General features: G+C 37.6%; 1 protein-coding gene across 1 annotated transcript in view; it reads right to left on the reverse strand.

Annotated features, from left to right (window-relative positions):
- The window catches only part of DNAH5 (dynein axonemal heavy chain 5), a 328,461-nt gene that overhangs the window by 182,433 nt on the left and 120,847 nt on the right, over nucleotides 1-25,181 (reverse strand). The window contains exons 17-25 of the mRNA XM_063664667.1: nucleotides 24,246-24,391; nucleotides 19,247-19,412; nucleotides 18,233-18,469; nucleotides 16,155-16,345; nucleotides 15,979-16,066; nucleotides 9,920-10,053; nucleotides 4,713-4,914; nucleotides 3,915-4,150; nucleotides 949-1,167 (exon numbers count right to left, since the gene is read on the reverse strand). Of these exons, the coding sequence (XP_063520737.1) occupies nucleotides 949-1,167; nucleotides 3,915-4,150; nucleotides 4,713-4,914; nucleotides 9,920-10,053; nucleotides 15,979-16,066; nucleotides 16,155-16,345; nucleotides 18,233-18,469; nucleotides 19,247-19,412; nucleotides 24,246-24,391 (1,619 nt within the window). The remainder of the gene's footprint in view (nucleotides 1-948; nucleotides 1,168-3,914; nucleotides 4,151-4,712; nucleotides 4,915-9,919; nucleotides 10,054-15,978; nucleotides 16,067-16,154; nucleotides 16,346-18,232; nucleotides 18,470-19,246; nucleotides 19,413-24,245; nucleotides 24,392-25,181) is intronic.

Consider the following 25,181-nt stretch of genomic DNA (forward strand, 5'->3'; position numbering starts at 1 on the left):
ACCCTAAACTCTATATATTTCCCTTCTCCAGCACATTATAATTGCCTGGAAATGGGTCTCATTACACAACATATTTACATTAGAAGATTCAGTACTTAAACCTACACGGATAATTAAAATATGGACTCCATGGGGGCAGGGCTCGATCTGTCTTATCCACTACTGTGTAGTCAGCACCAAGGACAGTGCCCAGCAATTGCTGAGCTCTATGTTATTTGTGTAACCAAGGAATGCTGTGGAAAGGAGGACAATTATAACTACATGTGAATAGTACTTTTCTACACAAATTTAGAATGCTACCAAACAACTTCAGTAACAGACCAAATTATACAGTGTTAGCACTTTTAAATTTATCATTTTCTGTTGAAATTATTATGTATGAAATCTGATTTGGTTAGGCTTTCTGTCCCCACCCAAATCTCATCTTGAATTGTAATCCCCATAATCTCCATAATCCCCACGTCTCAAGGGAGAGACTAGGTGGAGGTAACTGAATCATGGGAGCGGTCTTCCCCATGCTGTTCTCTCGGTAGTGAGTTCTCATGAGATCCGATGGTTTTATAAGGAGCTCTTCCCTCTTCACTCCGCATTCTCCTGCCTGTTGCCTTGTGAAGAAGGTGCCTTGCTTCCCCTCTGCCTTCCACCATGATTGTAAGTTTCCTGAGGCCTCCCAAGTCATGCTGAACTGTGAGTCAATTAACCCTCTCTCCTTTCTAAATTACCCAGTCTCGAGCAGTTCTTTATCGCAGTGTGAAAACAGACTAATAGAAACTCTAAGGTGAAAGAATTGTGGAAAAAATGTTTTTCTCTCATGAAAATAAAATTCCCATTCCCTGGGAATTCCTAGGAAGTTTCATAGAAATTTACGCATAATTTTTAGACAACTACATTTTGCATGCTGTATTCACTCATCCCTGAAAATGCACACAGAGAAAGCCAGAGACATACCAAATCATAGTCCAGATAAAACTGGTGACAATCTTGGAGGAATATCTCCACAGCACTAATAAGCTCTTTCTTGAAACTGGGCTGCAGTGAGACTAATTCATTCTGGACTTCGCCAGCACGTGTCAGCAGCTTCTCCCAAGCATAGTGCAGTGTATCAACTTTGTCTATCTCTTCCCTTGCTATCAGAAGTCCATATCTGTTAAGCAGGGCATAAGATTCCTAAAAAAAATAGGAAAAACTTAATTTTGGCCAGTCAGATGCATAAATCTACACACAGCCATTTATTAAATGATAAGAATGGAAAATACCAGAATAATAGTGAAACTACCCTGAGAGTTCTAGTTATTCTACTTCAAACTGCAAGAGGTTAACTGAGCAACTGAGCTGTTCAGCTTTAGTTTCCTCATCTATAAAATGGGAAAATCTTCTGGCTACTTCACAGGATCTTTGAGACTATTGAAAAATGTCATTTTAAATGCATTTTGAAAACCATAAACCATTAGACAAATAAAAGATATTTTTACTTAGGCCCCCAAATTGTATTTGATCACTACAAAATTCTATCAAGTAAATAAAAAACAAAATAATTTAACTTCTAATATTAGAATAACAAAATCAATCAGGGTTTTAACTCTGTCTTATTTCACGTGATTGATAAGAGGTTCCAACAGTAAGACACAAGGGAGGATTCCTGAATCAGAGCCTGGGCCAAGTCATTCCCTTCAGCATGTAAAATCCTGGATGGCTTTCTTTGCTAAAAGATTAAAATGAGGCTAAGGTTGGTTTTCATAAGAAAGAATTTTCTCTAAATATCTCTAGTCTCTTCTCCCACCATTACTCCTTCCCATAGAGGTGGAATGAATGCCTGATTATTAATTTGGGGGAAAAAATTGTTGATTTGAGCAAGGATAGCCCAGTGCCTTTCTCTCTCTTCCCTCCCTCTCCATGGAGGCATGCCTGTGGTCAGCACCTCAGTGCCATAAACTGGATCAGGGTAATACAAAAACCTACAGCTTTCCAACACTGCCTCTGATGGATGAGGAAGTATAATAATCCTGGGATTTAGTATTCACTAGCTTATAATGTGTGTGTGTGTGTTTGGGGGTATGAAAGGGAGGGGAATAACTGGAATAATACACTAAGTTATGTCTTCCAAATAACTTCCATCAGGCATAAAGGTGATGTTTTGATCTTGTCTATTTGATTCTACTTTTGTTCTTAATTCCTAGGTGGGAGAAAATAGGATTGTCGGTTACTGTACCTCCTCTTCATACTTGAGGGTCTCCCCTGATCCTGCACAAAGAAATGTCTCTTTGCCTTGATGTTTCAACCCAAGGAGAGCAGGTTGGACCACGTGATGCCCCTGGCCCAACACAGCAGAAGTGAAAATGTGTAGTAGTCTGTACCATTCTCACGGTAATGTGAAAATTTTCAAAATTCAAACAGGGATGCAGAAAATGGGAGAAGAGAGTCTGATCTCGACCATCAGAGTATAAGCCCAGACATTCCAATTATAGTGTGATGAAAGATGATGATTTTACAACTGGAGTTTTTTTAATGCTACAATTAAACTAGTCTCATTTAAAAATAACAAATACAGTGACCCACTTCTGATAAGACATTTTCATCTGGAGGTTAACACCACCCCCTGACCCCACGGTGCCTCCATGGCTGAGAAGTGCTTTTCCTTAATGTCTCCACTCTTGGGTCTTTGTCAACAATCACAAGTGGCAAATAAGATTTAAAGACATGCACCAACAATTATGATTATGAAAAGTTATTAATGATATTAATAATTCACACTCTTATTCATTTCTAATGATAATATAAGTATTACAAGATGAATAAAAAATGGAATTCAAAATTGCACACACATACACAGACATGAAAAGGAGCTGGAAAGAAATATACCAACATCTTGGTATGTACTTGATTGACAAGATTATGGTAATTCTGAAGTTTTGTTTTATACAATCGTTTTGTGTTTTCTAATTTTTCTACAATGCTACTTTTTAATTAGGGAAAAAATAGTTTGTTTGTTTTTTTTAAAAAAAGGCTGTTGCTAAGACTGATTTTGCTGGTGGCTTAACATGAGATTTCTAAGGAGACTCCTTAGAAAGAGATGACGTTTACTCAAGTGAATCTATTCAAGGGTGTCTGCTTGTAATGAAATCAACTGTCTTTTTTGCCATTGCTTAAATTACACTATGTATGTTGATAATATTATAACTAATAAGTAAATAAAAGCAGACTTCACTGCAAAAAAAAGACATTTTCATCTGGAAAAGATAGTATGATATGCTATACAAATAAAAGTGATGTGCAACACTGATCAAATTACATAATTTCTTTGACCCTCAGTTTCCTTATGCGAGGAGTAGGAGCCATAGTAAGGATGAAATGAGTTAATGCATATATGGACACTGTTAGTGCCCCATCCAGGTCCCGATTACCAGCTGGTATTCCCATCCCCGACTACTGAGAGTGCTGGTTATAAGGACTGCAGCTGTCCCTTCCCTGGAAGATTTTTCTCAGCTGAAGGTGAGCCTTCTCATGGGGAAGTTATAGCCCATTTCCTACTGACTTAGGAGTAGAAAGGGTAGTCTCCTTTGCATGAAGGAGGGCCCAACTCAATTGATGTTGTAGAGCACCCATGGGATCAGGCTGAAGTTAGTCCATAGCTGATTGGCTTCCTTTCCTGATTCCCTTGCTCCCCTTCTTGAGTGAGCACTCATCAATAAATCATTTGCACAGAAATCTTTATCTCAGGCTCTGCTTTGAAGGACCTTAGGCGACATGTGAAGGCGAAAACTGGCCCATGGAAGGCATGCTATAGGGGTTCAGTATCATCAACAATATTGAAATTATTGTCTTGGTTTAGCAACCATTTAGTAACTTCACTCCAGACCCAGTCAATATTTCAGCTAATAGCGTCCAACATGTAGAAACAAATGATCATTAGTTACCTCAATAGGTCCTACTTGAAAGTCAATGGAGATTTGCTCCTCCCTTATTTCTTTCAGTGCTGCCATTGCAATCCGAATATCATCTAGGTCCTTAATTGGACGATTTAGTTTCTTATTGAATTCTTCAATAAGCATAAAAATGTTTTCCATCTCACTCCGGTATTTTTTGTTACAGTGGCGTCCAATGACAACCATCCAGGCCTTTGTCTCAGCAGTCAGGGCGAACTTCAAGTCAGCTATAAAAACCCAAATGTCTACAGTTCAGTTTTAAAAACTCGAATCAGTATGAAAAGTCAAAGTGTCGCTGTTCTCCAGTAGTAAATACTTTACAGCTTATCGCCGTCTAACCCATAAAAAATTGAACTGGAAAAAATCATAACTTTTCCTAGTCATTATATATTCATTCATTTTATAAAGTCTGTTTTTACAACAACTCAATACACATTTCAAAATGCTTTTTTTAAAAAAGCACATATCAGAACCCTCTGGAATAAGCCTCAAATGTTTGTTATTGCTGTTTGTTAAATAAAGGGTAAATTTTAATTCAAAATATAACAGATATCTCCTTTCTCTGACTTAGCCTTTTTTTCAAGGTTTAGCAGCAAAGTGTTCAAAATAGTCCAGAATCAATAATTATGTAGAAGGAAATTTTTTTAAAATCTACAAATTGGTCTTAAAGCTTGAGGTCCATAAAGTCAATCTTTAAGACAGGTAGAACTCTCTGGAATACTAATCTAGGTAAAGAGACAGAACAATACTGGCTAATTTACATAACTATATGAAAGAAAATGAACCAACCTGTGTACAGAGCAATGGAACCCACACAGATATATTCAGGCTCAGCATTAATTTCCTGCTCTAGGTTTTGGAAATAGAGAATCTGGGACTCAAATTCAGAAAGCAAGGGGCTCTGCGTAATAAATGTCTTAATGGCTTCTTCTTTCTCCTTTTGCCAAATGTGATTGTAGCGTTTGAAGCAATCCATGGATGTAATAACTTCCTGAATGCAAATAACAACAGATTTATGTTAAGAAGGAAGAATCTGAAAGGCACGATGATATAAATGAATATTTGCCAACTGCTGGTGGTTCCTATGGATTTATTAAAATGTTGAGTGAACTCTGTGATTATCTGGAAATGCCAAAGAACTGGGACTATATACAATAATGTGGACAGTAGCCCAGGACTAGTAACAGTTTCACTGTTATCATCCCTAGCCAAATGCGAGAGGAGCAGTTTCTAGAAACTAGAAGAGAGCCCTTGAAGATCCTGTGGACAGGGCCCTCTTGGTTGGAGATGGGCCTTAGACCAAAAACCACAGCTCAAGGTCACGCTACAGGGAAGGTGCTATGAAAAACATACTCTGAGGTCATTCTCCTCTTTTCTGCCTCCCCTCAGATCTCCTCCAAGATTCTTCATTGGCTGAACCCACTGGAAGCCTCAATGGGAATCTACTGACATGTTGCCTAAGGTCAGATAGGTGGAGGGAGTGGAGATTAGATCTTAGGGGCATGAAGGACAAACAGAACATAGCGAGCATCACTCCAATGAGAGATTGCCTGGAATCACATAAAATGTATAATTCATATAACTAGAATTGACATCTGAACAATACTACATCTTACCAACCAGGAACATAGTGCATGTTTCCATATCTTGTCATCTTTTTCAAAAATTCCTTGGTAAGTTTTAGTGTAATTCTTCATAGAGACCCCAGATACTTCTTATTACACATGTTTCTAGGTATTTTTCAACGTTGTTGTCATTGTAAACAAGATCTTTTCCACTATTATTATAACTGGCTATGAATGGCATATACACTTTTAAAAATTTATTTGTAAATGAACAGTCTAGTTTGCTAACCAAGTATGCATCTGTAAAGATGAAATGACTCTCTGGCAATTGTAAATAGGGGATAGTGCTGATAGAATGCAGAGGTCATGTTTTCAAATGCTACTTTTCCCAGCAAAACAAATGCTACTGCTTTGTACCAGCTAAAGCAGCAATCCACACAGGAGTACAGCCCTGTGTGCCACTCCCCTTCCATCACTTCTTCCTTTTGGACAGGCTACCGCCTGTCTTAAGAATATCTTTGCATATTGTTCTCACTCATAAATTAGTGCTAAAAAAAATGTGTTCGCATGGACATAGAGAGCAGAATGATAGATAATAGAGACTCAGAAGAGTCAGATTTCTCATCAGCTTCAGAAGGGAGGGTGAGGAGAAATTCGCTAATAGATACAATGTACATTATTTGGGTGATGGATACCCTAAAATCCCGGACTTGACCACTATGCAATCTATGCATGTAACACAATTGCACATGTATCCCATAAATTTGTACAAATAAAAATAGATAAATAAATAAATACCAATCAAAGCAGAAAGAACAAGTATAATATTAATAATAAAAAGAAAATGAGAAGAAAAAAATAAGCGAGAAAAAAAAAAAAAAGAACAACAAAGAAAGAATGTTCTTTGCAGAGTTTGGCCTGATTTTTGTAGAGTTTATCTTTGCTTCTATGCCTCCACAATCCCAACTGTTCCTTTTCCCACTTCTACCAAGCTTCTTTCATCTTTTATGGTAAAGTTCTGTAATTACTATAGTGTTATTAAATGTGTGAATATTTCACTATGATTGTTACTGTTTATATTTGACTATGATTATTGTTGTTTCTATTACTACTCTGGTTACAAATTGCCTAGATTTTGTGTCTGCCTCAATCTTGTTTCTCTCATAATCCCTATTATTTAATATTAAATATGCAACTTCTCAAAACAGGACCATTTTCAGGAACATGTTTATTGTATTCTATGAAAAACTCATATAATTATCTTTCCATTGATGACTAACTTAACTCTTGTTGGACCACAATTTCTTTTTCAGATTAGCCTCTTGGATTTAATTGGTAGACAATTGTATCATCTACAAATAATTAAAATTTTGTCTTTTTTTATTTAATTATTATTTATTTATTTATTTATTTATTTATTTTTGTAGAGACAAGATCTCACTGTGTTACCCAAGCTGGTCTCAAACTCCTGGCTTCAAGTGATCCTCTCATCTCGGCCTCCTAAAGTGCTGAGATTACAAACATGAGCCACTGCGCCTAGCCAAAAAATTTGTCTCTTCATTTCTAATTCCTTTGTGAATCAAATTTTTCCACTGTCTTACATTATGATTTCAGAGTTACATCTGCATGAAAAACAAATTTAGCTGATAAAGAATAACTAATGCAATTATTTGAAATAATTGAGCATTACAGGATTCTAAATGGTCTGATTATTTTAAGTAAATTGCACCAATCTGCACCAAACCAAGAGGCAGTTCCACTCCAACTCCCCACATACAGCTAAAATGTCCCTCCAAGCCTCAGGTTTAATGGATGTTGATACTTCCCACCCATTAAAATGCAGAAAGCTAAACCTATTACTGCCTATCCCAACCACAAATGATTAGTTTGCATGAGCTGAAGTGTTGACATGCAGACCAAGAATGCATTGCAACAGCATGTAGACATATTCGCATATGTATGATGGTTTGAAGAATTAATTACAGATTATTGAAGATTCCCAGAAATAGATAGAAGTTCCAGAATCCAGAGCTCTCTCACCACCCAAGCTTATAATATTAAGAATATACCCTAACTAAATATGTTGGAGGGTATTCTTTTATATTAGAGTGTCTGTCTTCATTAAATTGGAACTTTTTCACATGGAGGTAACCCAGACCTCGAAAGGAAAACGACCTCAATAGGAAAATTAGATGAACTACATATGTAGAGTTGTTCTGATTATGTAACCAAGGTTATTTTGATTGTTTGGTCCAGCTCAACATTTCTATATTTTTTTTTTCGAGACAGAGTCCCACTCTGTCACCCAGGCTAGAGTGCAGTGGCACCATCTCAGCTCACTGCAACCTCTGCTTTCTGGATTCAGGCAAATCTTATGCCTCAGCCTCATGAGTAGCTGGGATTACAGACATCCGCCATCATGCCTAGTTAATTTTTGTATTTTTAGTAAAAACAGAGTTTTACCATGTTGGCCAGGCTGGTCTCAAACTCCCAGCCTCAAGTGATCCCCCACCTTGGCCTCTCAAAGTGCTGAGATTACAGACATGGGCCACCACATCCAGCCTCAGCTCATCTTTTTAAGCCAGGTTGTGTTAAAAGTTGATGACCAACTTATGGGCGTGCTAAAGGCAGGTTGGGTTAACGTTCTAATCCAATCAGCTATAGCAACAGGAAAGGGGCAGGGATCATAGGATTTTCTGTGGTTGAGGCAGAATCATTCAGAAAGATCTATGGCTGTGGAGGACTGGCTATATCTAATACTATGACTAAGTGTACATATATTCTCCCAGAAACAATTTGGCTATCCTATAAATCTGGAATAAGTTCTTCAAGTTGTTATAAATGCCAACCTTTTCTACTATTTTAAGGAAAACTAATATCTGAGAATTTCCTTCATATAATGTAAAAGCAAATGCAATAAAAGTGACACAGAGGCTGGGCACGGTGGCTCACGACTGTAATCCCAGCACTTTGGGAGGCCAACGCAGGCAGATCACCTGAGGTCAGGAATTCGAGACCAGCTTGACCAACATGGTAAAACCCTGTCTCTACCAAAAATACAAAATTAACCGAGTGTGGTGACGCATGCCTCTAATCCCAGCTACTCAGAAGGCTGAGACAGGAGAACCGCTTGAACCTGGGATGCGGAGGTTGCAGTGAGCCAAGATTGCACCATTGCACTCCAGTCTAGGCAACAAGAGTGAAACTCTTTCAAAAAAATTTAAAAAGGACACAGAGATAAGTATTTTGTTGCAGCACTATATGTTAATTTTAACTATGATTTCTTACTCTTAGATTTTCATAATAGTGGTTGATCATACTAGAGAAACTAGTGGATCTTATTGCTGATTTATTTTATGTTATTTTCTAGGAATACTGAGGCACTTGAAAATATTTCTGAATGTTTATTGTTATCATGGAATACTTGGCTTATCATTCAGTATAGAGCTTAATAATCTAAGTACTAGATAAATATTTATTGAGTTACTTGAATACTGTCCCTAGGAGAAAATTAAATACAGGATCTTCAATATATTAAGAAAGGAAAATTAAAAGTGTATAAATGCAAAAGATTTCCAGTTCCCTTGGGAACACATTAAAACTAAACTCAATAATATTTCCTCACATTGTTACAGCAGTGGTAGCTTTTCAGAGTGCTTTCAAACGAATGTAACTCATTGTATCAAAACTGAGTAATAGAAAAAATGCACTTACTGAGCAACAACTATTACTTAAACACTGGGAAACATTATTAACAAGTCAACAAGTCTTACTGGCCATGTGAATTACAAGAGTTTTTTTAAAAAAATAAAAGGTGATTTCAGGGTTTTAAATCTTTTTGTCTGTAAAATAGATTTGCATGAACAAAAAAGGGAAGTTGAGAGGAGATTATGTTGAAAGAAAAAATTGCCTTGAATGTACATTCATTTCCAGTTCAAGTTTGTATTGATAGTACTAATATCTTCTTTAATCTCAGTTTCATTTAATTTCTATGTGGCAATATAAATAAATTTTTATCTGATATTTTATAATATTTGCCTGACTACTCAAATATGAAAGAATGACTACAAACCTTATTCTATTTCAAATATGTTAGTATCACTGGTTCTTTGAAGGTGAATTATAGCAACAGTCTGGCTTGTAGTTTGGAACATATTAGATTTTTTTAAGTTAGATTCATTTGTATTAAAAGAAGACATTAAAAGCATTAAACAAAACACAATATGAGAGTAGGAATAATTTTCTTTCACCTTGCAATCTAGAATGAAAGATCTTCAGTTAGACAAACATTTGCTGAGCACACACAAGATGCTCCCTGAAAGCACAGTGTGTGAGACCCAGGCTACATATACGACAACTTTGTGATGTTCACCTTCACACAAGTGCATGTTGCAAAGCAAAAGGTCTGGCTGCCTGACCCTCTTGACATACCTTTTTGGTGGAGTTGATAATTGTGCTAAGCACAGAAACTAATTTTACAATCTCTTTGTTTTCAGAAACATTCTTATAATAGTTCTTGGTTTGCACGGGAATAGGTAAATTTACGGATGCTATCTCCAAGGTATCTAAAAAGAAAAAAAGAAGAGAAAACTTTACACTACTAGCACAAGAATGTACTTTTAGAAGATGAGGATATTTCTGTAATAGTAAAGCAAGGACTTCTGAAAATCTTCTCCTTTATAAAAGCAATGAAAATAACGGAAAGAGTTGTCAACGTCAACTTTTCAGGACTCTGTAAATTAATCAAAGCTTGCAATAATCCAAAAAGTGTTTATTCAAGAACAATGCTAAATCTTGGTAACAACAGCAAGTTTTGTGGTGTTTTGACTTGCTCTAGTCCCACTGCCGCTCTCTGGCTATAGGGTAGCCTTGAAAAACAGCAGCCTTACAACCATTATAACTGGAGGAAAAAAAAACCATCAGTAGCCTAGCAGTCCGTGGAAGGGCCAGCCTGGGCTTGGAGCTCCTTAGGGAGCTCTATAGAATTCTCACTCTTTGAGCTGTCTGGGAGCTCCCTGGAAAAGCCCTGTTCAAATAGTTTATTTTTACTTGACCTGACTCAGAACTCTCCGAGAAAAAAAGTCCTACCCCCATGGCATTTGTCAAAAGACTATCAGCAACAATTGCTTAACTTCACAGCTGCCTGAGGCAATGATATTAGTTGGGGGCAAATAAGAGGTTGGCCAAAAAAGTTAAAAATCTGGGAAATTAGAAGAATGAAGTCAGCAACATGGCTGAATAAGAATATCCTGGCTCTCCCTCCACCCATGGACACACCCAATACACATCTATTCTCAGATCAATTCCATCTGAGAGAAAGTCAGAGACCAGTGGAGAGACTCCTACTTATGTTATAAACAAAAACATATCCACATCAAAGGGCAGGAAAAGTGGAGACACACTTGGACATGTATCCTGGCCTGGGCACTGAACCAGAGAATTGGGAAAGGAATCTGCAACATACAGTTTCTCTCTGTGGAAATGAGGCTTTGGATCTCACATGTATCACCATAACTCTTAAGGTTCCCCATGGTTTGGCTCTTAATTCACCAATTCTGAGAGTGGAGTGGATTAGACACACAAGAGTCTCTCTAGACCACAAGAAAAAAGTGAGGGCTTTACACAGGCATGAAGCACTTACAGAGGCTTCATTCTGTGGAAGTTGTGCAGAGATGGGGCTTTAAAACCATGGCCCCTTGTTTCTCCCTCACATCAAGTGCCCCAACATTTACAGCTTCCACCCAAGGGACTACATTCTAAAACTCCTATCTCTGGGAGCAGACGGGACTGGCATTTGTGTGTCTCTCTAGACCACAGGAAGAAGCAGCCATTTAATATGAGCACACAAGCACTTCAACAGGCTTTATCCCCCAGGAGTAGTGCAGAGAAGGGGCTTAAAAAACACAGTCTTCTGCTTCTGTCCAGAAGGGGTTAATGCTATGCACTGAGTGCCCCAACTTCTGCAGCCACCTCCCAAAGGACTCAATCCTAAACCTCTTAGCTACGTGAAGAAAGGGCATTAGGCATATGTGAATTTCCCTAGATCACAAAACAGAAAGGAAGTTTAAATGGACATGAAAACACTACCAGGGGCTACACCCCCTCAGAACAATGCAGAAAAGGATCAAGAATGTGCAGCTTCCATTTCCTTTCTGGGAAGGGGCTTCTGGCACCGCCCCCCCCCACCCCCACCCCAGCCCAGTGGCTACCTGATGGCCTGGCTTCTAAAAACTGTACATCAGAGAGCTAATGAGGCAAACAAACAGGAGCCCTCCAGCAGCTGGAGCCAGAGCTCAGCACTTCATGAGTCTTCCCTCTGGCTCACCTAGTGATAAGCCTAGGCCTACCCATTCTTCCTGGAAGGAGTTACGACATGCACCAAGTGCCATAACTTCTATAGCTCCTACCCAAAGGACTGTCTCTTTAATGATCTAGCTAGCTCTGGGAGTCAGTGTGTCTTTGCACTTTTGAGTAGCCAGAGACCATGGAAAACAAAGAGGTGGATGTACAATAGGCCAACTTCCATCAGTTATCTCCCCAGAATCAGAGGATGCAGCCTGAACATGATTGCAGGCATTTGCCACAGACCCTGTCTCTGGCTTAATGCAGAGAATTGAAGATAAATGCCTATGTTCAGCTTCACTGTGAAGACAGAAAAAATTAGAGCATGCATTTAACACTCCAACATTTCCAGCTACATCTAGAGAATCTAGCTTCTACCTTACCAGTCTTAGGGGTACTGACAGGACATATCATATGTGAACCTCCAGGATAGGGGGGACAAAAAATAGAGACAGCAGTCTGGACAAACACTAAGATTAGAGAGGCATCTTGAAATCTCTGGCCAGTCAAAATAGTGAGATCCTCCCACATGAGGTCAGTCCGACAAGACTGAAAGAGGTAGCTGTCTTTTGTAATACACAGAAACCAACACAGAGGGTCAAAGAAAATGAACAAAAACAGGGAAATACAGTTCAAATAAAATAACCAAATAAATCTCCAGAATCTTTTCTGAGTGAAGTGGACATATGTGATTTATCTGACAGGGAATTCAAAATACAGATGCTCCTTGAACTATGATGAAGTTACATCCCAATAAATCCATCATAAGTCAAAAATATCCTAAGTCAATAATGCACTTAATACCCTAGTAAGCCTATGGTAAAGTTAAAAATCTGTAAGTCAAACTATTCTTAGTACAGATGCTCTTTGACTTACTATAAAGTTACTTCCTGATAACCCCATTATAAAGTCAAAAAAAATGTGAAACCAAACCATTCTAAGTCAGGGACCATCTGTAATATTCATAAAGATCCTCACCAATATCAAGAGAGAAATGCAAAAACAAACTGAGAACTTCAACAAAGACAGAAAGTATAAAAAAGCACCAAACAGCAAACATAAAACTGAAGAATGCTGTAACTGAACACAAAAATTTAATAGTTTCCACAGAAGACTAGATCAAGCAGAAGTAGAAAAAAAACAGTGAATTCAAAGAGAGGTCACTGAAAATCATCCAATCTGAGAAGCAAAAAATAAAAAGAATGAAAAAGAATGAAGATATCTTAACAGACTTATGGGACACCATCAAAAGGAACAACTTATGCATTATTGGCTTGCCAGAAAGAGAAAAGAAAGACAGAGGAAACATACTCAGAGAAATAATGGCAAAAACTTCCAAGCCTGGGGGAGGAAATAGAAAGCCAGCTCCAGGAAGCCCAAAGGACATTAAATAAGATTAATTCAAAAACATTCACACCAAGACACATTATAATCAAATTGTCAATAGCTAAAGATAAAGAGTGTTAAAAGTAGCAAGGGAAAAGTGTTTCATTGTATGTAAGAGAACACTCATAAGACTATCAGTAGATTTCTTAGCAGAAGCCTTGCAGGTTAGAAGGGAGTGAAGTGATATATTCAAAATACTGAAAGAAAATAACTGCTAAGAATACTACATCCAGCAATTCTATCTTTCAAAAACAAAGGGATGGTACAAACTTTCTCATACAAACAAAAGCTGAGAGAGTTTATCACCACAAGACCCACCTTACAAGAAATGCTAAATGGAGATTAAGCTGAAGGAAGAAGACACTTACTAGTAACATGAAAACATATGAAAATATAATACTCACTCATAAAAGTAAGTATATTGGCAAATCCAAAACACTCTAATACTGTAATGGTGGTGGGTAAATCATTAATATTTCCAGTAAAAAAGTAAGAGGCAAAACTACTAAAAACAACTAGAGCTACACAAATTTATTAAGAGATACAAATTACAAAAAGATGTAAAGTGTGACATCAAAAACTTAAAATGTATGAGGTGGGGAGTAAAAGTATAGAATTTGTATTTGCAATCAAAATTAAGTTGTTACCAACTTAAAATAGCCTATAATAAGTATAAGATGTTTTATGTAAGCCTCAGGGTAAACATAAAGCAAAAGGCTATAAGAGATACACAAAAGAAAAAAAAAAGAAAAGATCCAAAATATATCACTAGAGAAAGCTATCAAACCACAAAGGAAGAAATAAACAAAGGGTCTACAAAACAACCAGAAAACAATTAACAAAAAGGCAAAAGTAAGTCTGTACCTATCAACAATTACTTTGAATGTGAATGTATTAAACACTCCAATCAAAAGGCATAGAGTGGCCAAATGGACTAAAAGACCACAAAAAGACCCAACTACATGCTGCTTACAAGAGACTCATTCCACCTTAAAGTTCACTCACAGATTGAAAGTGAAGGGATGAAAAAATAAAGTTCATATAAATGAAAAAACAAAATAGACTTCACATCAAAAAGTGTAAAAAGAGACAAAAATCATCATATAATAAAAAGGGAATAAATTCTTCAAAATGATAATTGTAAATACATATACACCCAACATTGGAGCATATAACTATATAAAGTAAATATTAAGAGATCTGAAGAGAGACACAGATTAGAACACAATAATAGTAGGGGATTTTAATACCCTATTTTCATCACTGAACAGATCATCTAAACAGAAACTCAATAAAGAAATATTAGACTTGAACTACACTTTAGACCAAATATACCTAACAGACAGAATATTCCATCTAACAGAAACAGAATATACATTCTTCTCGAGTGCACACAGAACATTCTCTCTATGATAGATCATATGTTAGACACAAAACGAGTCTTAACAAACTTAAGATCAAATTATAACAAATTTGATCTTATAACAAATTATAACAAATTTTCCAAACCAATCGTATGAAACTAGAAATCAATCAGGAAACAAATCAAACAGGAAAAATCATGCAAATGTTTTAAATATGTGAAAATAAAACAATATGCTTCTGAAAAAAACTTCTCATATCAGATCAAAGAAGTAATTAGACGAGAAATTTTAAAATGTCCTGAGACAAATGAGAATGGAAACATGACATATCAAAACTTATCGGATGCAGCAAAAGCAGTTCTAAGAGGAAACAGTATAGCAAAATAGACAGCTAAGTCAAAAAAGGAGAGAGATCTCAAATACATAACCTAAAATTACAACTCAAAGAACTAGAGAAAGGAGAACAGACAAGCCCAAAGTTAGCAGAAGGGAGGAAATAAAGATCAGAGCATAAACAAATGAAATAGAGACTAGAAAAACAATAGAAAAGATCAATGAAACAAAAAGTTGGTTTTCTGAAAAGCTACACAAAATTGACAAATCCTTAGCTAGACTAAGTAAAAAAGAGGACTCAAGTAAATAAAATCACAAATGAATGGAGATATTACTACTGATAACCCAAAAATACAAATTATCATGAGAATGCTAAGAACAATTTTGTGCCAACCTAGAAGAAATAAATAAATTCCTAGAAACATATATTTAACCTACCAAGATGGAATCAAGAAGAAATTGAAAATCTGAACAGACCAATAGTAAGAAAAAAAGATCAAATCAGTAATTTAAAGTCTACATCAAAAAAAGCCTACCCCCAGACGGTTGCACAGCTAAATTCTACCAAACATTTAAAGAACTAATACCAATATTTCTCTAGCACTTCAAAAAATTAAAGAGAAGGGAATACTTCCAAACTCATTTTACAAGGCCAGCATTACCCCGATACCAAAGCTAGCCACAGACACTACAATTTTAAAAACACTACAGGCCAATATCACTGGTAGACATAAATGCAAAAATTCTCAACAAAATCCTAGCAAATTATATTCAACAGTGCATTAAAACATCATTCATCATGATTAAGTGAAATTTATCCCCTGGATGCAAGATTGGTTCAATATATGCAAATCAATAAACGTGATTCTCCATATTAACAGAAGTCAACTCAAATGGTGATATTAAAATACGTGGACCTTGATACTTTGTCAACTTCAAATTGGCTCATAGATTAATATTCTCATCTAAAATAAATTGAGAATGACATGGAGGGGTTAAAAAACATTTAAGCTCAATGAATGTTGATTTACAATGCCTCTTTTAAAAGACTAAAAGAACATTTACCTTGAAGTTCATTTTCTCTCATTTCAATATCAGAATCACTGTCTTCATTACTCTGCAAAGCAGCCATTTTTCTTTCTTGTATCTTTTTCTATAATGTAAAAGGATATTTTTCAGCTCTGTCCTATCTGTAAAAGAAGTGGTTTCCATATGAAACCATTTCTGCACCCCACACCCACCTTGGACAGCAGTTCGCTGCTCCACTGGCTGACCCCCTTAGGGACACTGATGATGCACTCCACAGCTTTGTTCAGGGTCTGCTGTATCTCTTCCAGGGCAGGGGCCATGACGATGTTGGGAATAGCCAGAGTGACACTTGCCCGGAAAATGGGCAGACTGTTCTGCTTCATGTTAGAGGCACTGTTACTGTCTGAGATAACCCAAAACAAGGAAGAATTCACATTTTTAATTTAAAATAAGATTTGCTTCCTTTGTAACCATAAAAATTAAAACAATACATAATAGGGATAAAATCCAAGAAATATTTGTTGAATGAATAAGCCAATTAAAACTAATGGAGGATCTGGTATTGCTCAATATAACAAAGCAGTTCAGGGGAACCCAAGGCATTTTTTGCTGTTTACAGCTTCTTGGAATACTGTCCACAAAGAAACCCACTGTGTGGATCAGGCTAAATTATAAACACTTCTCTAAAATATTGAAGATGATTCTTCCAAATAACAGGATGCCAACAAATTAGTTAAATGTAGCTACGTAAGCCAGGAATGAAGAACAAGACTATCAGCATAAGCCAAAGTTAGAACAAATAACCACTTTGGAATTTCAGATAAATCATAGGCCTTTCCTACCATGGTGTGTAAAATTCAAATGTGGAGCAGTTAAAAAAATGGAAAAGAAATAAAGTGTAATTCGCCATTCATACTGAAGGAGCTTTTAAGGTTGAACATAGGTATAGGTATGTAGATATAGACATGTATGTATATGTGTCTGTGTATCATACATAACTTGACGTAGTTGCAAATATCTGTAATAGAAAAGCTGGGAAATAATTGTGATTGAATATTTAGCCTATCAGCCAACATTTATTAAGTTCTAATAATAACCGTGTGTCAAAGAAAAGAACTATCCTCCATCCTGAATGAAGTAAAACATAATAAGCCATGGCACCAAACAAAAAAAAAATCTTTCAGAGTTTCCACTTTTATTTACCCACTTTTAATTAAATATTGAAGATGCTTTCCTTTAAATGCCAATATTCAAAATATATTTAAAAATTTTATTATCCTATTATTTCAGTTTTCATTAATTACTATTATTTGTTTTCTTTTTACCATTTTTAACTTAAAATTTAATTTCAGGATGCCTCTAGATTTGACAGATTTTTGTGGCCCACCTGAGAAATACAACACCTATTTCTGAACTGTGCTGAGGAAAAGATGCTAGTGAAAATGAGGAAACCAGCTAGAAAGTACTAAATTAGCATAAAAATAGTAAAATACATATATATCCTTTGAAGAGTGTGACACTAGTAAGATGTTTCCACTTTGTAAGACTGGCTAACAAACCTAATGATTTAACCATGAAAGAATCATTTCCATATAACTTCCTTTAAAGTATGTATTTTTTTCTTTCACCAATTAAAATAATTTTATATATTTTCATCTTATTACAAAAAGATTAAACGTACTACCAATTTTCATGTTATTAACAAAAGCTTAAGCAAACTATTTAACCTCCCTGTGCTGTGCTCTAGTTCTCTGATTTAACATGAGAGTAATGACAGTATCTACTTAATAGAATTGTTGGGATGATCAAAGTTCATAATGTTTAAACTTACAAGAAGGCACTAAATAAACGGTGGATATGGCCAAGCATGGTGGCTCACGCCTGTAATCCCAACACTTTGGGAGGCCGAGGCGGGTGGATCACCTGAGGTCAGGAGTTCGCCACCAGCCTGACCGACATAGTGAAACCCTGTCTCTACTAAAATACAAAAAATTAGCCAGGCGTGGCAGAGTGCGCCTGTAGTCCCAGCTACTTGGGAGGCTAAGCTGGACAATCACTTGAACCCAGGAAACGAAGGTTGCAGTGAGCTGAGATCATGCCACTACCCTCCAACCTGGGCGACAGGGCGAGACTCCGTCTCAAAAAATAAAAATTAAAAAAAAAGATGAATATTTTTAATTATTTAAATTTAACAGGAATGTACATGCACATGCACACGTGCACACACACACACACACACCCCAGCAACTATGCCTGATCACCCACTAAGCAAACCATATAAGATTATTACCCCGGAAGTTAATTGTGTGAGAGGAATGAATACGTTTGCGAATGGCCTCTAGTGTATTCCTTGTAACTTTCAGAAGAGCATCCATGTTCTGATGGTTGAAATGAGAGAGCAACTCGTGGGCTTCTTCCCCTAACATCTCAGTTTCTTTCTTTTTCCTCGTGACTGTCGTCAAAAGCAGGGCATCGGCCCTGGCATTAATGGATGATGTCAAGGTGTCAAAATTTCCTTCTCTTTTTGCTGTTACAAGATGAAAGAGATAGAGATAGAAATAAGTTAGATGGATGGATGGACAGATAGATAGATAGATAGATAGATAGATAGATAGATAGATAGATAGATAGATAGATAGATGGATAGATAGAATCATCTGTTGCAATTAAAGGATAAATTACATGCAAGTTTAGTATCACTTAAACATCACACTTCATGGAAGTGAGCACATCAAAAAGTAGTAGGAGGAAATCAGGAACCAGCGGGATTGACGGAAGCATCTCCTTCTCAATACAAGAAAACAGCCAACAAGAGAGGCAGGAGCTACAGCTGGAAAAGCTATACTGGCCCCCAAGGACCTGGGTTCTGGTGCTACCTCCCACCAATAACCCTAAAACTTTGGGGGAATAATTTCCCTTCTTCACATCCACATCTCAGTGTTCTCCTCTGTCCTGCAAAAGGTGTGCTCAGTCTAGAGGCATTCCAAGGGGAATTCCAGTCAATAATCCATCCAACTCTATTGATAAGGTCAAATAAAACACCCACCCACACATAAATGCAAAGAAAGCTAACAAGGGCCAATGCAAAGTGCATGTTTGCAAAGTTTAACCAAAAGTAGTAGGAATTAACAACATAGAGTCACTAAAATATGCTCAGGGCCATAATTTCAGATTTATACATATCATTAGAAAATTCAGAGGATGTTTATAGAAGTATGAAATTAATTGCTATGTAGAAAATTCAGTTTTAGTTTTTAGTAAATGTCATAGAAAAACAAGACCCTTTCATTACCCCATCTCTTACCTGAACTTTCATTTTTGTAATTAACACTATTCTCATTGGATATTTTTTCACTTTCTTCTTTAGATAAAACTTCCACATCCAGCAACATATTTACAAGCTCATTGACTGCCTCCTCCACTAATGAGCTTTTAAAATGTAGTATTTGTGCACCATTTACACAAAGATCCTAACCAAAAAAAAAAAAGATAGCACAGTGGTATACGGTTTATCTTTTATCTAGCTCTTGAGAGCACAGAAACAGTGATAGCAATGTTGTGGCTCAGCCTTCAGGTGAGATTTCAGCCCCAGTGATGCTTGACCATATCCTTCACACTAGCACACACCACGTGTCCTGCAAAGGAATGTGTTAAGGACAAGGGAACCAACTGGATCAGTGTAGATGTACCAAAATTACAGGCACTTCTACACCAGTAGAGAAAATATCTTCAAAAGCCATCAGCAGCCTCTCTACTCATCACATTTCCTTCATATCACATAAATCAGATCCAGCCACCCTTCTTTCTCTCCTTGTCTTTGCCAACAAACCATAGTCATCCCCTCATTAATTTCAAAGACACTACCCACCCCTCTAACTATATTGTACATTTCTCAAGAATGGATTTAATAAATATAAACTAACATGATTTGAGGCATGGTGATCAATTCTGGAGGAGATTAGGTAGACAGATAGTTATAGATGGATGATATAGACAGAATCAGTGATTTACCACCTGGTTGGAAAGTAAGCCCATGAAACAATAGACTGTAAGTTAACGCCCAGTGTGCAGCTCCATTCCAAGTTCCAGCATTATACACCTTTAAACTTATACGGCTTAAAACTAGGATTCAAATCCTTGCTCTGCGTGATCCTGAAAATCCTTCTCAGTCTCAATTCCCTCATATGTATAATGGTGATAATAGTGGAACTCACTGTAGTTTTTGCAAGTATTCCATAAAATAAATGCAAGTAAAACACTAAGAGCAGTGCCTGGCATAAAGTAAGCACACAAGAAGTCCTTGTTATTATTATTGGTTGGAAAATCACAAACATCCACACGACCTAAATATTTGCAAAGGTTAGTCATCTCATTCCACGTAAACTAACTCCTCAATTCTCTGAGAGAACACTAATATTTTTTAAAGTCTGAATCTTAAGTCCTCTGACTCTACCTTGGAGGGGAACACATGTGGTCTCCATTTTCAGGACCAGCTCTCACAGGGAATCAATTAACTTGCAGCTCTTCCAGTCCTCTCAGTAACACAAGCACATATTTGAAATCATAAAATTCCTTTGTATTGAGGGTTCTAGAAGATGAGATTGATGACCTCTCAAAGACTAATATAGTTCCAACAACGTTGTTTACATCTCTTAACTCTTTCTCTCTGTGAGAAGGCATAACCATAAAAATGTAAACAGCATAGAAATTAACCAAGCAGAATATAAACGCAATGAGGAAAAAGAAGTAATAAATAGACTCATTAAAATATCCCCTAGGACAAATAAAATAAATGAAAGATGCTGCCTCCACTTATCCTGCTTCATTTCAACAACTAACCTCCATGATGACACCCAAAAGCTGAAACCCACCAAAAGGGCCTGTCTTTCAATCCTGAGTGGTGTCCTCCTTGAATAATCAGCGTAGGGCTCCACCATTTCCTCATTCCCACGATGCTTCAGCTTTGGCAAACCAGGAACCTACTAGAAGCCATGTCTTCTCCAGGTCTCTTCATCCTTACTCCCTGGTTCATGCCGTCTCCTAACATGATTTCACACTTCAACCATTGTTTTGCTAATATCCTTTACTCCATCACTCTCTCAACCTCCCACTGCCCCACCCAGGAGACGCCCAACCCAAATGAACCAGGTGACCTACCCTCTCCACCAGCACGCACAGGTCATGGTGATGCAGATGCTTGGCACCGGGAATTCATGGTCCCCAAACTCAAACTGGCCCCTAATGCTACTCGGGAATCATTCTACATGACTATAGCCACTTCCCTCTACCAAGCTCCATAATAGCTGTGTCTTCAAATCCCTGTGTCCTCAAATCGTTACACCATCCTTCCTCATCATACTCAAAGAATGACCTTGATTTCTACAGCACAAAGCAAATGGAGGTCATGACACAGGGATTCAAACAACTCCCACTGCCCTCATGCAGAAGACAAATCGGCCTCCATCATGAGCCCCTTTTCCTCTTGTTTTGGTGAATGCAATCATTTTCCTTTTATTCAAGGCTAAATCCACAACCTGAGTTCTGAATCACAGCTTCTCTGGCTTCCTCAGAAACCAAGCCTACCCCTTTCTTCCTCTGTATTGATTTTCCACCTGAGCATATGAACACCCAATGTACTTCAACTCAACACCTTTCTCCAACTACAACATGCTTCCACCTCAGGGCCTTTGCACATGCTATTCTCTCTGCCTGGCATGTTCTTCCACTAAAATGTTCACATGGCTTGCACTCTCACTCCCTCCCTTCAAATCTAACCATAGAAGTCATCACTGACCATGAACATAAAATCACAACTTTCTGTCAGGTACTCCTTTTCTCCATCATCCTTTTCACTTTTCTCCATAATTGAATTATGAAAAATAAACAAACTCAAGAGAAATGATTTATTAATACCTATACTGATAATCAAAAATGCAAATTCAAATTGGGTTCCACGATTTTGCTACTTAAACTAAAAGTAGTAAACTATAATAAAACAGTGTTTGTTGAAAGTGAAATTGGTAGTACTGCATTGCTGGTGGCATTGTAAGCTGATAACATCCTTTTGAAAAGCAATTTGGCTACCAATATCAACAGCCATCCAATAAGGCCATACTCTGACACAATAATTTTATTTTGGGGGAGGGAATAACATTAAAGGAGAAAATACATGATACATGCATATATTCACTGCAGTTCTTGACGAATTAGCAAAACTTTGGAAGCCATCTAAAGGTTCAGCAATAAGAAACTGGTAAGTAAATTATAGTGAATCAACTCAATAGAATATTCTGAAGGCACCATTAAAAGGCTGCCTATGAAAGCCATGTAGCAACATGAAGAATATTTTGTGAGGAGATGTTAACTTGGAGAAAAAAGTACTATTCAAAACCTGATATACATGGAGTAGAAATCACAACTTTATTAAAAAGCTTAAAATGCATTAATACTATAATAATGATGGTATAATTGATTAAAAGGCTAGTTTCTTTCCATTTTTAAAATATTCTGAAACTTTCCTTTAAATTTAAAGCAAGTGTGTTTTTATAAAACAATCATCAGAAAAGGGGTAAGAGTAAAACCATGGAGGCAAGTGATTTCTTAGAGGAAGAAATCATTTTTTAAATGATCAGGAAGAACAAGGGGATGGTTAGGTGTACCCACAGTTAGTGAATGTGAGGAGGAGGGACTAGAAATTTCTAACATGTAGACGGTAAGTTCTGAGTATAAAATGACTTAATATAACCTGCCATATATACAGCAAGGGGTGAACACAGCAGGCCTGAAACTGCTGTCCTTAGAAAGTCCTGCTTGGGAGGTGGTCCCTTGGCCGGCGTCTGGAAGCTTGGATTTTGGGAGGGTTCCCCCTGTTGCCCTGCTGATAAAGATAGTTTGCTGTGCCTAAACTGCTTGTGCAAACAATGTAGTTTATGCTGAACACCTGATTCCTTCTGGGAGTCTGGAATTCTGGTCCAAGCTAAGCAGAGTGTGTGACCAGACCCAGTAAGAACCTTGGACCCTGAGTCTCTAATAATAGGTTTCCCTGGGCAGAAACATTGCACAGAGGGGACGGTGAGCTCCGGGCAAGCCTCACAGGAGGCAGAGAGCATGAGAAAGCCTGGACAGGGACTCCCCAGACACCACCTGTCTTTGTTCCTTATGATCCGGCTGCGTCTCTTAACTATGTCAGGGCAGTGCAACTACGTGCTGAGTGCTGTGAGTCCTCCTAGTGGGGGTGGTCTTGGGGACTCCAACACACCATATTAAAATCATGATCGAGGAGTCCTTATCCTCAGGAGGCCCACTGGGAATATTGTAAATGACGCTAACGTGACATGCCTGAAGGGGCACTTCATGGAGCACTGCTCCCGGGAGCTTACTCCTGGCACAGGAAAGAAAGTGTCCCATTTGCAAATGTGTTGGAGAAATAATGAGCTACAAAAAGTTAAATGAAGGGCCGGGCGCAGTGGCTCACGCCTGTAATCCCAGCACTTTGGGAGGCCAAAGTGGGCAGGTTGCCTGAGCTCAGGAGTTCAAGCCCAGCCTGGGCAACACGATGAAACTCCATCTCTACTAAAATACAAAAAATTAGGCAGGCGTGGCAGCATGTGCCTGTAGTCCCAGCTACTTAGGAAGCTGAGGCAGGAGAATTGCTTCAACCTGGGAGTCAGAGGTTGCAGTGAGCTGAGATTACGTCACTGCACTCCAGCCTGGGCAACAGAGCAAGACTCCAACTCAAAAAAAAAAAGGGGAGGTTAAATTGAGATCTTCTGAGGGCCTTTATCTTAATATGTTAAAGTGTAGTGGATCTGTAAGCACAGTCTTTACCCTAAGCAGTTTGCACTCACTCCCTGCCTCTCTCAGGATTCCCAGCAATGGCTCCAGAATTGTGTGCTATAGAACACCAGTTTGGGAAACCCCCCTCAACAAAAATGTTTAAAGAAGAAATTTTGTCTAGAAGCTGTTCAAAACAATTGTTTTGTTAATTAACCCTAGCTTATGAGAAGCACTTCTGCAAGATAGCTCTATCCTTCATTAAAAAATGGAAAAATTCCAAGTGTGTTCCATGGCAATTTCTCTCCTACTGATCTGAAATGATGTGCTCCTCATAGCTAAGTGACTGCTTACTTAGATACATTTCTCTTCATTGGCAAATTATTGTCAGAAGATTCCATGTTTGAATCACATCTATCACAGAGCACTGCAAGTAGAGAAAAAAATCTAACTTAAACTTCAAAAAAGTCACCTTTATAGGAAAATGAATCACTAAAAACTTTAAACAAAAAAATCACGGCTTTAATGACCTTTGTCATTTGGAGAAACTCTTCACAGGTTAGCGGCTCCTCCTGGGGAAGCTGACAAAGAGGCGTGCTGCTCATTTCTTCTAGAATGGCATCAATGCGGAACGCAATCAAATCATTGACCCTGTCAAGCAGCAACTCCAGGTCCTCTTCGGGAAAAAATAAAAGTAAATAAAAGAGATTAAGTAAAGCATTTTGTTTTTTTAAAAAAATCAACCCTTGATTAAATGACAGTAGTAAAATCAGCTTTAAAGATTCTCAGTTACGTGCGTCCCCCAGATCCCCGCTGATTCACACTTGGTTGTCGCTAATAAAATATCCAAATTGTTAACTTTCTAATACTAATACTCTGTAGGGAGAATGGAAAGTCTATCTTGGTAGCCCCTTTTAATTTGATTATGATAATTCTTATTATAAAGTTTTTATACATTTTATAAATGCCTCCTTAGGGAATTTTAGCCAATTTCCTTTTGTTTTATTTCCTGGGGCCATTGTTCCTTCTCTGTAACCAGTTTCTGAGCTCCTGCCTGCCTAACTCTCATTCATACTTAAAGATCTGGCTCAAGTGCATTTCCCCGCAGAGGCCCTGGGTGAATCCATGTGCACTGGAGTGGTCGCTCCTCCTGTAAAACCACAGATGGAGCATCCTTCCATCTCTGCGGATTGTCTACCCACGTGTCTTATCTTCTTTGGAATTCATATTTTTTACCCTTACATCTTCAACATTTAACCCGGTGCCTATTCCACAAGAAGTATTCAACAAATTTTACTAAAGTGAAAGTTCCCTATTTTTTCTTTCACTGTAAATATCATAGGGTACATTTTTTTAGTTGTGCTGCAGTAATACTGAATGCTAAGTTCAATGGATGCAAAGGCCAACTCTGAAGCAAACTAACAACAACTGCACATCAAAAGTAGGAATGATTACTAATGGATATC

This window comes from Pongo pygmaeus, chromosome 4 (genome assembly GCF_028885625.2).
Source record: "Pongo pygmaeus isolate AG05252 chromosome 4, NHGRI_mPonPyg2-v2.0_pri, whole genome shotgun sequence".
NCBI classification, from domain to species: Eukaryota; Metazoa; Chordata; class Mammalia; order Primates; family Hominidae; genus Pongo; species Pongo pygmaeus.